This window comes from Acanthochromis polyacanthus, chromosome 8 (genome assembly GCF_021347895.1).
Source record: "Acanthochromis polyacanthus isolate Apoly-LR-REF ecotype Palm Island chromosome 8, KAUST_Apoly_ChrSc, whole genome shotgun sequence".
NCBI lineage: Eukaryota > Metazoa > Chordata > Actinopteri > Pomacentridae > Acanthochromis > Acanthochromis polyacanthus.
Genome location: NC_067120.1, coordinates 33,590,120 through 33,603,882, shown reverse-complemented (window position 1 = coordinate 33,603,882; position 13,763 = coordinate 33,590,120). Strand labels below are relative to the sequence as shown.

Genomic DNA, 13,763 nt, shown 5'->3' with positions numbered 1-13,763 from the left:
GCGCCGTCTCCCCGCCGTTTGCCAGGTGGACAGGTGTTGGAGCTCCTCTGGGCTGGATCAGCTGTGGGCTTAACCACGTTGACTGGGTACCCTCGTGAAGCCATGTCTTTCGTCGCCTCCGTAGCGTCTTGGAACAGTCTGTTGCTGTCTGGATAAAAGATTCGTATCTTTGCAGGATATGGTGTTTGAAACTTAATGTTTTTAGCTCTCAGGACTCTCTTGGCTTCAGTGTACTCACTGCATTTCTTCAGAACCTCTGGAGGAAAGTCTTTGTCAACGTAAAACCGTATATTGTCACACAGCAGCTCTTTCTTCTGCCATGCCCGCCTGAGCACCTCCTCTTTCATACGGTAACTTCCGAATCTGAGCATGATGGAGCAGGGGCTCGCATTAGCATCAGTTGGCCTCTGCGCCAGGGCTCGGTGAGCCCGCTGAATTCCAAGGTCTTCATCCTGAGCGAGGTCGAGTGTGGTTTTAAATAAACTGTCCATGAAACCAATCATATCATTCTTTGATGGCTAAAAGTAAAAAAAAAAAAAGTAAAGAATTACATATTTGACTTTACTAGGGCACATACACACGTACTGTACATACATTTTCAGGTCTGTACAAAAATGTTTTCAAAGAAACCTAGGTTTGTTCCGTTATAGAGAAAGATACAAACTTTTTTTGATGCAAACTCATCTGACAATGCTTTTCCCATCTCCAGCCACTGTCTGAAGTTGTCAGAAGCCATCTGAAGACAGAAGAAAGGAAGGAGAAAGGCACAAAGACTGGTCTATGATCACTGATGGGGATCATGCATGTTGGCTATTAAATCAGCAATAGCAAGTAATATAAATCAGATTCTATGAACTGTAAATCCAGTCAGTGCTGCACCTGCAGTGTTCTTACATATTTACATTTGTAGAACGAATGGGTTCACAGATAATACTGTCAAAATACAGTCTGAGATACAGTAGGATAACACTGTTTCCTGTGGACAGAAATGTGTATACAGCTCACAGAATCTAGTCACAGAATGTGGTTTAATCCCACTCGCTAAAAGTAATTTCTCTTTCACCAATATTTAAGTCTGTGTAGCCTTCAGCCAATGTTGTGTGTGCAGTTATTTCAGATGTAGGGCATGACATGATTAGGCAACTAGCTAACTGGCATGAATATTAGCATGCTAACGTTAGCGTTTTTTTTAGTAAAATCATGTGTCTGTCACAACTAATTTGTGACTAATACGTAAAAATAACTCAACTACATAGGAATTGCAAGTAATCGATTACTTTGGTATTACAAATCAGCAAATAAAATTCAATCCACGAATTTGTGTACTTACCAGTGCAGTGTTTGTTGCCTCTGAGTAGCCGTTTTTTGATGGGTGAAGAAGGTCAAAGTTACGTGTGACGTGTTCATGGTGACGTTTCAGCTGAGACACCGGAGTGTCGATATTTACTCAACCGCTAGAGGTCGCTTAACTTCAAAACGTAACACTCAGTCGTAATGAGGGGCGTGTACAAACGACCTATGTGGTCGTTTTTTCAAGGAGGACAGTCTCGTCCTGTAAACAGTCTTTAGCCTCTGTAGGGCAATCTAGTCCCCATCCATCAATCAATCAATCAATCAAAGTTTATTTCTATAGCACTTTTCATACAAAAAGTAACACAAAGTGCTTAACAAGTTAAAACAAACAATAAAAACAATAAAAAGACAATGCCCCACATCCCTCCCAAATCCTGCCCCACATCATACTTCCTATGAACACACAGACATACACACACAGACAGTCACACACAGACAGTCACACACACACACACACACACGTTTGTACTTCGATCTTAGTGAGGACATCCATAGGCGTAATGCATTTCCTAGAGCCTTACCCTAACCTTAACTATCACAACTGATTGCCTAAACTTAATCCTTACCCTAACCCTAACCAAACCTCAATTCATACCTGTTCGCTAAAAACAAGCCTTCACCCTCAAACATGGCTGTTTCAAAGTGAGGACCGGCCAAAATGTCCTCACTTTGTAAAAATGTCCTCACTTTGATAGTTAAATGCAGAAAATGGTCCTCACCATGTAGCAAGAACACACACACACACACACACACACACACACACACACACACACACACACACAAACAGTACAACACACAGGATTAATTCTAATTTTTATGCTCCCATCAGAGGAATGTTTTGACACACTGCTGCATGCTGCTCTTCGACCATGAATCATCTGATGCACGAAAGCCAAACAGTTTAAATGTCAAGTTTTATTGGGAATTATGCGCTTGATGTCACTGACTAAACCAGCTGAGACTACAGGAAGTCACTGCATCTGGACAACAAATAGTGTAGTTACGTAATTTGAACCGATTTAATACAATTAGCTGTTGTTTCAACACTTCACTTTTTCTACGAAATGAACAAACAAGATGCATTCGGTGTATTTATTTACATTTATTCAGTGAGTATTTGCATTTCCTCATTGGTCCAAATATTCTTTAAGTTCTACTTATGGTTTAGTGGAAATAGTTACTTGATTAATCAATTAGTCAGTGTATATTAAATTACCTTGTCTGTCTGGGTTGCATTGGACTTGGCAAGAAAACAAAATAAATAAAGAATATTCATTGTTATAATTTTTACTTTGCCAAGGAATGCGGCAGAGTTATGTGGCAATTGCTGTACGTTTGTCTGTCTGTTATTCTGTCTGTGTGCAACATTACTCAAAAACAGATTAACAAATTTGGATGAAATCTTCAGGGAAGGTCAGAAATGACACAAAGACCAACTGATTAGATTCTGGCAGTGATGCAGCTCATAGTCTGGACCCACATATTTGCTAAAGATTTCTGTATCATTGCAAGACAGCAGCAGGACGTCACCGCATTTCTGACAATGCCATATGGGGGAATGAACAGCCTTGGTGGAGTACTGAACTCTCTGAGTGCTTTTCTTGTTATTGTGATAATTCTAGTAGTTCTAGTGTAAAACATTCCCTGGGCCTTGTTCATAGGAGGTCTGTTTTATGTTTAGATCATTTTTTATGTTTAACTGATGTTGTGGTTTGTGTCTGGAAGATGCTCATACTACATGAAGCTGGTTGGCATGCTTGGTTTGTTGTCAGCTAATGTGTCTGCGTAACGCTATGAAGGAAGGGTCTTATAAATGACTCAATGGAAAGATAAAATATACATTTATTCATTAACTCATTCAATAATTTTGCCCTTGTCTCTTCCGTGTTCATAGCGCATCGTCACAGCTGGAGAATTGTCTGACAACGCCTCATTGTTCTGCTATAGGGGCACAAGACTGGATTGTTTGTATTTCTTCAAACCAGTCACAGTCATGTTGGGCAGTGTTAAGCCCAGGATGCAGCAATGGTGTCAGGTTCAGTGTATTTGGTGGAAAGAACCAGCAGTTGCCTGATTGCATGATCCAATTCCTTTGCGAGATTTGTCATTTCCAGTTTGAAAGGTGCTCATTAGGAAGCGGATGTTATTGCTTGACTAGTAAAGGGAATTTTCAAAACATGGCTTGCTTATACCCACAGTCTACATGTGGTGAGACAGACTTCTGTTGCCCTAATTAAGTTACACATGCACAGATGTGATCAAAGTTTTCTCTGATCCCTTTTGCAATGTAAAACTTACAATTAGGCTTTAGATCAGTATTGTCTCATATAGATTTTATTGGGTTATTAAAGACGATTTGATTGCATTAATTCAGAAAAAAAGTAAGAAATGCAATAAAGAGAGGTTTATAATGCAAAAATGAGTGTTCATACCGGGTGTTTCCCTCCACTGCAGCAGCACAGAGAGGGAATGACTTGCTCATTAGCTGCTGGTTCTCTCCATCCCGTGACAGAGCGGAAAACCGAGGGAAACCCTGATTTGTTTACACGTGAGCATTTGCCTACCTCTTCCACACGCACTGGTCGCTGAGCGCTGATTTGTTCATCTGGGCTCGGCCTGCAGCTAACAGGAACTGAGCAGGCAGGAGACAGCGATGCAGATGAAACCTGCCATTCTTCAGCCTCATTCTCTGGATTTTTCAGCGTCTCTTTCTCTCTATTAGGACAAAAGGACAAGAAAACACCCCTCAGGTTAAATAGTTATTTTCACAATTACAGTAGATCACAATTTCATATAAAGACCTGCAATAAATGATACATTAGGGAGAGACTCTTACAATGAGAAAAAGCATGATGAATGGAATATCACTGCCTTTCAGCATTGTGAAAACACACAATTAAAATAAATCTCCACGAGGAAGAAGCAGAGCAGGATATTGACAGGGAGAATACAGCCGAGAGCAAATTATATAAGCGTGCACTGTATATCCAATATATCATTAACACATAATGCAATACCCCAGTGGAGGAAAAACTCTCGAGCACCCACATCCAAAAGAAGTCTGATTCTCATTTTCTCGCTCTGTTCCACTCTCTCCTTCCCCGTGGGATCACACTGGGTGCATCCATCAAGTTAATTAAACAGAGTGTTCTATAATTAAGAGGAATTTTAATAGGCAAGCAGCAGGAAACAGGTCAGGATAGATTGCACTGAAGTGCTGAATAAACATGGATCAGAATGAAAGAGATTTAGTGAGTGAAGCTATCTCAAAGCTGGGCTGGACAATTTCTGTATTAAATCACCCAAACAGTGGCCACATTACTGCCACAGCGTGTGTTTGTGTGCGAGAGCCTCGGGGTGTGTGTACATGTAAGGCAGCATTCAGCTCTGCAGGAATGCTACAAGAGTGATGTGTCAGCTTGGAGTGCTGCAGCCAGCAGGGGGCACTGTTGTATGATCAGTCTGCACTGAAGGATGTTTTAGGGGACAAACCGGCCTCACGGCTGGCCTTGGGAATCACAAATTAGTCTGTCCAGCTATGTGAGATCTAACAACGAGCAACCACTCTGGGTTAAAGTGTTCAAAAACATTTTTTGGGCGGAAGGGAGTTCGTTAGAGCTCGTAAAAACCAATTCTGAACCCTGTGGGACGGGGGAAAAAACAGATTTTTAAAACGCGGGTCCTCTAAGAAAGAGTTTAAAACCCACTGGTGCGGACAGAGGAGCAGATGGTGAGGCAGCAGATGATGACTCTGCAAGAGCTCGGCTCAAAACAGAAATAGCTCTGACATTCTCGTGTCTGTCTCGCTCTCTTCCATCTATTCTTTTCTTTGTGCACACCACGGGTGTGTTTTCTTGCGTTCACACTCGCCCAAAAAACCTACACAGCAGCAACTACTGAACCACAAACATCTCCCTTCCAGGAATCAGTCAGAAAGAAAAGAATGATGGGAAACAAGGATGATGCTGAAAAATTAACCAGACAAACCACGTCCAACTTGTGAGTGTGCATGTGAGTGTGCACGTGCATGTATGTGTATGTGGGTGTGTAAGTGAGTAATAAAGGTTCTTTAAGATTTATCACTATTAAACTAGACGGTACACTGCCAATCAAAAGTTTGGACACATCTTCTCATTCAACAGTTTTTATTTAATTATTTTCTACATTGTAGATTAATACTGCAGCACAGTGAAGCAGTGGTTAGCACTGTCGCCTTGCAGCAAGAAGATCCCCGGTTCAAATCCCGGCATGGGTCTGGGATCTTTCTGCATGGAGTTTGCAGTTTCTCCCTGTGCATGCATGCTTCCTCCCACAGTCCAAAAATATGCTGAGGTTAATTGATGACTCTAAATTGTCCATAGGTGTGAATGTGAGTGTGATTGTTTGTCTGTATATGTAGCCCTGTGACAGACTGGTGACCTGTCCAGGGTGTCCCCTGCCTTCACCCGAGTCAGCTGGGATAGGCTCCAGCACCCCCCACGACCCTAGTGAGGATAAAGCGGTGTATAGAGAATGGATGGATGGATAGATTAATACTGAAGACATCAAAACAATAAAAGAATATATGGAATTACGCTGTAAACAAAAAAGTGTTCATCTTCAGTATTAATCTACAGTGTAGAAAACAATACAAATAAAAAGTATTGAATGAGAAGGTGTGTCCAAACTTTTGACTGGCAGTGTACATTAGAAACAAAATACACACTTTTTTTACAACTAAAACTGTTGCCACAAAGAGTGACAGTGTTAGTAGTGTCTAAAGTAAATGAGTTTTTTCAAAGATTGTGTCTTTTCAGTGGCAGTACATTTACTCAGGTATTGTATTTGTATATTATTTTAATGTTTCCAGAATTTTACTTTACTAGATTTAGGAGGCACATGTACTTTTTACTCCGCCAAAATGGTGGAGCCTTCAGCGGAGTTATGTGACGATCGGCGTTTGTCTGTCTGTCTGTGCGCAACATTACTCAAAACCGGATGAACAAATTTGGATGACATTTACAGGGAAGGTCAGAAATGACACAAGGACCAAGTGGTTAGATTGTAGCAGTGATGCAGCTTATAGTCTGGATTCACGGATTTGTTAAAAATTTCGGTGTCATTGCAAAATAGCAGCACAGCGTCATTGTAACTATGGCAACAAGTGAACACTAGATCAGCTGCCTGCTGATTATCACGATTGTGACCGCTGCAGAATGATACAAGGAACAATTGAGTAAACTGTGGGGGTGTTTCCGAGTTCCATCAATTCCCACCACCCGCTGCATATTTAGGTCACGTGATTTGGTGTCCGTACATAACGTACACATGAATAACACACGCCTGTGCTCAGCGCAAGATCATTTTGTTTGTGGGCACATCTATATTAAATTATCACATTTTATAGTGCTGTGATTTCTTACACGATTTTTTGCGAGATTTCAGCCTCCGGAAATAATACGACTGAGCAGCTTTGACGGAGTACTACGCTCTCTGACTGTTTTTCTTGTTTCTCATCTGTGTTTATTTGACAGCTACATTTACTAGCTACTTTGGAGAGTAATTTGTTCTTAGCTTAAAATTAGTTCCAGTTTGACCAATAATAACATCAAAATGTTAACATAAAAATGTAACATATTTTGAATTAAGAATATTTTAAAATATAACAATAATAGGAGCTGCTGCACCAAGAGTGCTTTTATTTTTTTGTATCATATTAAACCTTCAATAGCTGCAAATTTGTTAGCAAATTGTTGTTTATTTACACATCCTGCAGTTACAGAGCAAAACTGGGCCCCCACCTTGCAAATGTTTCTCTCACTATCAGCTTGGTTTTGTTCTGTTGTTGTTGTTCTTTTGTTGTTGTTGTTGTTGTTGTCTCTGCAACTCCTGAGGGAAATATCTGGAAATGTATCTGCCAAACGCTCCGCTGCATTAACCAGCTACACTCTGACTGTGTCTGTCTGCCGCTCAGTGCTGAGCAGGTGTGGACTTTTTATCACCGGGAACAGCTGCCAGGAAAATACCAAAATAACCTAAACAGTGAAGTTGCAGCAGGACAGCTAAAAAATAAGCTGGAATGAACTATGAAGCTCTACAATGTCCAGATACAGGTGCTAATTCTGTTTAGTTTCAGGTACAGTCAGCTGATGCCTTCCTGTTGTACAAATATTCATTAAAAGCCACTTTGAGTACATTTTGCTGACAATACTTCTTTATTTTCACTTCAGGTCAGATTGTTGATTCAGGACATGTAACATAATATTTAACATGGCCATGAGGATGTGTTTACCCATGTAATTGAAGTGTAATTTTAGCACGATTTACATAAGCCACTTGCCTCTGTTTTGTAAAATTAGAATTGTAGAATATGATGTTTGTAATTTTGCATTTTGTCTAAATTTCTTCTTCAATCCTCATCTTCGTTTCCCATTTTGACCACATAGATGCTAATCTGTATTTCATTGTGCTGGAACCTCCTCTGACAAAGTTGAATGTCATCTAACCTGGTGAGTCTGTCAGATACAACCTTTGTCATGATGTTTTATTAATCGGAAAATATAAATCCCTGTATCAGAAACAAAAATTGTGCATTTTTCAGTTTATTGATTAACCTAAAAATGAACGACTGTGGCTCTTATTCTGTTGCCTCTATGACTCTTTGGTGTCAGGCGATGTCCCGCCCCCTGCACTACCTGATTGGTTATGCATCAAGAGTAACAGCCAATCAACACTGAAGGACAAATGTGAACAAGCTGTCTTTTAATTAAACATAAAGAAAAACAAAACAAACACAGACATTTCAAAGTTTCAAAGCATCCAGCTTACAGTCCAACACAGAAAGAATTTAATGCTTCTGAGCCTTGTGCCATTTGAAAAAAGTAAAATCTTGGTTTCAAAAGACTGAATTGAAAGTTCAAGAATCTCTTTCCTGCATTGCATTAGTCCCTCTGTACACTTTAGCTCAACATACTCTGAGGTACATGCACTTATTAGCCATCCACGGTGATCTACTTCATCATGCACAGTCAAAAAAATGTAGAATTAGCTTAAGCTTTCAAGTTTACTTCTGACTGAAACAGAGTCTTTAGAGACAGGGAAAGTACAGTACCTTAATGTATTGTACTGCTTCTATCTATGACTGGGATAGATGGATGGAGAAGAGTTAGCTCTATTGAAATCCCCCCTCTCCCAGGGCTGTGGTGTAATTACTGATAGGGATGTAATTAGCCGAACATGGCTAGATAGTGCATGTTTTGTGTGGGAGAAAGACACTTTAGAGGGAGTGTGTGCGCGCACAGTGAGGTCTCCTTTTAATTAGCCAGACGGCCTATGAGACAGATTGTTAAGAGAGGTCAAAATCTAAGAGGGAGAGGGGAAGGAGAGAGGAGAGACAGGTCGATAAGGATTAGGTAGGAAACAGAAGTAAAGGCAGAGGAGGAGGAGGCGCAGCAGTAGAGAAGAAAAAGAGGGAAGAATACTAAGAAATGAAAAAGAGGGAGGGGGGCAAAGATGATTGATGATGATAAATCTTGTAGAGGTATTGCAGTTAGTTGGTTCAAGGCCACGGGCAGAAAGATTACTATAGTATTCACAGTTCATTTCAGGCGCGGGGAGCCAAAGTGAAGGGCTGAAAGAGGCACACTGGAATGTTTATAAAGTACCCAATCAGTAAACGTATCTTGCCCAGAGAATGTATAATGGATTTGGCTTTCAATTCACTGGGTTAAATGTATAGCTACTGTAGTGGCTCACCCCCGTGGCAGCTTTAACATATGGCTGAGATCCATTCTGTTCTTGTCCCTGAATCTTGTCTATTCAGAATCTCATTGTTTCACTTTTTTTTTGTTCTACCCTCCAGCAGGTCTTACAGAGCACAAGCGCTTCAAACCACTTTAGTCCTGCTGCACAATAAACGTAACAAAAGACAACTTCGTGTTCTGACATTGAAAGGGAAAAACGACGCTCTTAATTTCAGTTGGTGATCAATATTTTCCTAATCTGTCTCCGTTATTTCTGTCCTGAAACCTTTTCTATATCTATGATAAGCAGAACTTGTCTGTTGTTTTCAGTCTCCTTTGTAGCTTTGCCAGTTATCTCCAAGAATGAAATTACATTTTAAAGTACAATACCCAACAAAGAAAAAAATTCTCCTTTAAAGCAATGAAATGGGTACAGAGAAAAAGAGGAACATGACTATTGGCCTTTTTTCTGACAGTATTGATTGCCAAATTACATTTCCTGTAGAAGTAACATGTAATGTAACAGTACAGACACCATGTTGAGCTTTTATGGCTCAGATAAAACCAGCAGCAGAATACTATTTATAAGCTGAAAGAGCGTATCAACCAAAGAGGCACAATAAGCCTTGTCTGCATTTGCCACTGCAAGATACATCCTGAAACTGGATTGTGAGAGTGAACTAAGTTTAGGCAACATAAAGTAAAACATGGTGCTAATCAGCTGACACTACAGCTAGAGAACATTTATTCTGGTTATTTTAATATCATATAGTGGATATGCCTGTTTAGTGACTTCAATTTCTCTGCTCATCTGTTGACAAAATTGCCAATTATTCCCAGTATTGTCTGTATTATTACACATATGCACACTGCTCATGATTTTGTTGTGTGTAAATATCTTCTGAAATCTCATCACATTAAGCTCCATTTACTGTTTGGACTGTTTAGCCTTCAAGTCTTTAGACTCCTTCACATAAGTGCATTTATTCCAGCACCAAGTACCACTTTCTCCCAAAACAAGACTACACTTTTTATTTCACTACTGTCACCTTACAGTTATAATTTAAAGATAACCCATTCTATCAGTCTGCTCAAAATTTAAATGTCTTTTTTTATTGTAGCTTTTTGGTTTTTTACATTGAGTTATTTTTAAAAATCGTATCCTTCTTATCTTTCGAGGATCTCCACAGGGTCCTCCATCCTTTTACTCTGTGAAATCTAGATTCTATAAAGTAGTCTTAACAGTTATTAATTCCCTTCACTGAATTCAATTGGCTCCAGATTTTTGCTGCCAAGTTTATCACTGGTTAAAAAAACAAAACGTAATTTGTCGCTTGAACAGCCTTTCTGTAGCACAGCTCCTTGTTCATTTTTGCAAAATTTTACAGTTTTTAGGGCATTACATGACCTATCCCTTACCTACATATAGAATCTACTAAACAGATATGAGCCTGGGCATCATCTCAGATGAGACTTGCAAAATAGATTGCTGTTAAATCTGGTGTTAATCTCTTCTTAAAACATTACTTTTGTGATAAGTGTTATTCTTGTCTTATTGTTTTAAATCTTTTCATGAGGCACTCTGTGGCATTGTTAAGAACAGCGCTATACAAATGAAGCCTTTTATTATTCACACTTCATATCACAGGTGTAAAAATACCTGATGTTGCTGTCTTTCTGGTCATCCAGGAAACCCCAGCGGTAGGACACAGGCAGTGGGGAGCAATTGGTGATTGTGATTACTTTGTGAGTCCCTGTGCAGTTAAACACACAACCGAAATCCACTGTGGTGGAGGAGAAGTTTAAGTTGGGGAAGTGGACCTCAGCGTGCAGATTCACCACGTCTTCCTGTTGGTGTCCCGGGTAATGTACGTCAAGGAACTGCAAAAAATGTCAAGGAAGGACAGAATACATTTGGTTGTATAAGTGAGAAAATGAGTAAATGAGTAAAGCTTTCAATCCTTTTCGGCTGTCACGCTCTTTAAATAAAGCATTGCTTCTCAGGTTATGGCCTTAGCATGGGAATCACTACTCATAAGGGCACAAATTAAAAAAGCAAAGCATTATCATAAAACAGTATCATGTTTACCTCGTCCACAGTTCGAGACATCTGATCAGAATAGAAAGCTGGATTAAAGCAAATCCACAACTCAGTCTGGCTTCTGGCTCCTACAACCATAGACTAGAGAAAGACATACTGTAGTTAAAATATAACACAAGGGCGTCAAAGGAGTCACTGCTGCAATATTTAGGATTATAGAATCGGAAGGTAAACTAATCAAAAGCATATCAGAGCAGTTCCCTTTTTTAGGACCTGGTCTCGCTGCTTGATGAAAAATCATTAAATCATATTTTTATATCTGATGACTTCGAAGTCGTAAGTTCACAACCCTTTTTAAAAAAAACTTCTCACAGTTTAATGAGACATTTATTGTAATCCTGCCATGGGACCTGGGCTTATCAAAATATCCTGCTCCTCTTTAGTTCCACTCAGAGACCTGCCAGGAGTTTCAAAGCCATTTTAATGTGGATTCCAATCCTGCATTTTAATCAGCTCACAGGGTGGAAGACTGAGCTGTGCTAAAACTAAAACATGGACAGTGCAGGGAAACGTGAAATTAACTTCTATTAAGGTTTATTGTAACACCACTGAGTGCAAGTCAACAAAACATTTAGCTAGCAATACATTACCTGTGATGAGTTCATTAAAGGAGGCTAATGTGTACATGGAGAACATACTCACTACAGGTGTCCTTTTCTGTAGAACCCATGAATAATACAGGGTGACACAAAAAAATGGGAACTTTTTAACAATCCAATAAAAGCAAGAGTGATGGAAGAAAAATATTTTATTCATAGTAATTGAAACCTTAAAACATGCCATTTAAGAAACAAAGATGGAATTTTCATTTCTTAAAATGACTTCCTGTAGATGGCGTCCTCCTGTATGAATGCATTCTTGAAATCTGCTGTTGAGATTCCTCATTGACCGCTGCAACATCTCAGCTGGGATACTGTGAATTTCATCCTGAATTCTCCGTTTTAACTCATCCAGAGTTCTTGGTCGAGTCGTGTACACTTTACTCTTGAGATAGCCCCAGGTAGATTTCAATACATTCGTACAGGAGGACGCCATCTACAGGAAGTAATTTTAAAAAATGAAAATTCCATCATTGTTTCTTAAATGGCATGTTTTAAGGTTTCAATTACTATGAATAAAATATTTTTCTTTAATCACTCTTGGTTTTATTGGATTGTTAAAAAGTTCCCGTTTTTTGTGTCACCCTGTTTATTATAAAATAGTGTTGATTAACTTACCATGACCTCACCAAAATTTTGATTTCTGAGCCTTATGGAATATTTATGTCAACTATTCATGTTCCTCCCTGCTTTAAATAACACTCAGCAGCACCTATTACACTGAATTCATCACAGGACGAAGATTGGTCCTAAGCTTTAATGACAATTCCTCAACACAAAGTAGTATACAGTAGACAGCATTCATGGTAAATTCTAGTCAAGAGCTGAAAAAACAATGTCTCAGTGGCTCCCTTATGACGTGCATAGTTTTTTGACAATCTGATGATATGTGAACGTGTCTAAATGAGCACCTTGGACACATTTTCTACAAAAGTCACACCGTCAGTGTGACCATTATTAACATTTCTGTATCATTTTGAAGATCTGAACAGCACGTTGTTGCGTTATTGGACAGGCAACATCCTTCAAGTTGTATGAAGAAATTTGAGGAAGGGTTTCTCCACATTTCAGCAACACTATTGGTCCAAAAAAAAAATGACATAGCGCACAAAAAAAGTGTGCCTTTCTTGTTTACATATATAACAAACTGAAATGTCCATAAAGATAAAACTTTACTGAGATGAGGACGGAGTAACAGATCAGATTAATGACATTATGTCACTAAAGGTACATCCAGGTTTTGACAAAACATTGAAAGGAGCCAAAGTTTAGTTTGTTGCCTCTGGCTGTTTGAAGGAGTCTTGCTTCTGAGCTTATAAATACCTGTGGCATCAAACAGCAGCAGGATCCACATGGGCATCTTCAAAGCAAAAGAGGTGAATATGTGGCACAGCATGGTAGTGTCAATAATTAGATTACTTCTAATAATAAACTATCCCCAACGTGGAGACAAGATCGATCAGGATGTAACAGCACTGTGGATTTTTACTTACCTCAGACAGACAGGTGAGATGTCACACAGAGTTTATATTCAGCTAATAATCTGCCACTTCAGTCCTGTATTTTTCTTTCATTGTTGGTATTAGCTAGGTTATAATACACACAGAAGGAATTTCCAGAACTAAGAAAATCATAAAAACAAGGTTGTGGATACTGGCTGTTTTGTGGACAGTTGGAAAAGCTTGGCATTAGTTTAGATTGAGTCTTTTGTTTATTAGTGTGTTGTTGATAATTATGCATCAATGGATGTAATGTCTGTTTGGTCTGAATGACAGAATGTAGTCACTTAGATTGGAAAAGTCAAAATGTTATGTATCCTATGTTTGACAAAGGCTAATAGACATTTCCCTTCAAGATTTCCCTACCTAATTTTACATCTGATGGAGAATGAAAGGCACATTTTAACAAAAATTTGCATTATGAAAGGATAGAAGGGGATGCAGGAATTAAAAAATAGATAAAACTGCACTGAATGTACATTAACAAGCT

The 13,763-nt window shown here is 39.2% G+C and overlaps 1 protein-coding gene and 1 long non-coding RNA gene across 2 annotated transcripts in view; both read right to left on the bottom strand.

Annotated features, from left to right (window-relative positions):
* The window catches only part of hydin (HYDIN axonemal central pair apparatus protein), a 138,653-nt gene that overhangs the window by 80,341 nt on the left and 44,549 nt on the right, over positions 1-13,763 (bottom strand). Inside the window, exons 24-26 of the mRNA XM_051951466.1 lie at positions 11,164-11,256; positions 10,735-10,955; positions 3,918-4,068 (exon numbers count right to left, since the gene is read on the bottom strand). Of these exons, the coding sequence (XP_051807426.1) occupies positions 3,918-4,068; positions 10,735-10,955; positions 11,164-11,256 (465 nt within the window). The remainder of the gene's footprint in view (positions 1-3,917; positions 4,069-10,734; positions 10,956-11,163; positions 11,257-13,763) is intronic.
* LOC127534969 (uncharacterized) lies at positions 395-1,629 on the bottom strand. The gene is made up of 3 exons (XR_007943608.1): positions 1,331-1,629; positions 665-736; positions 395-518 (listed from the first exon to the last, which is right to left on the bottom strand). It is a non-coding gene; the product is annotated as an uncharacterized LOC127534969 (long non-coding RNA).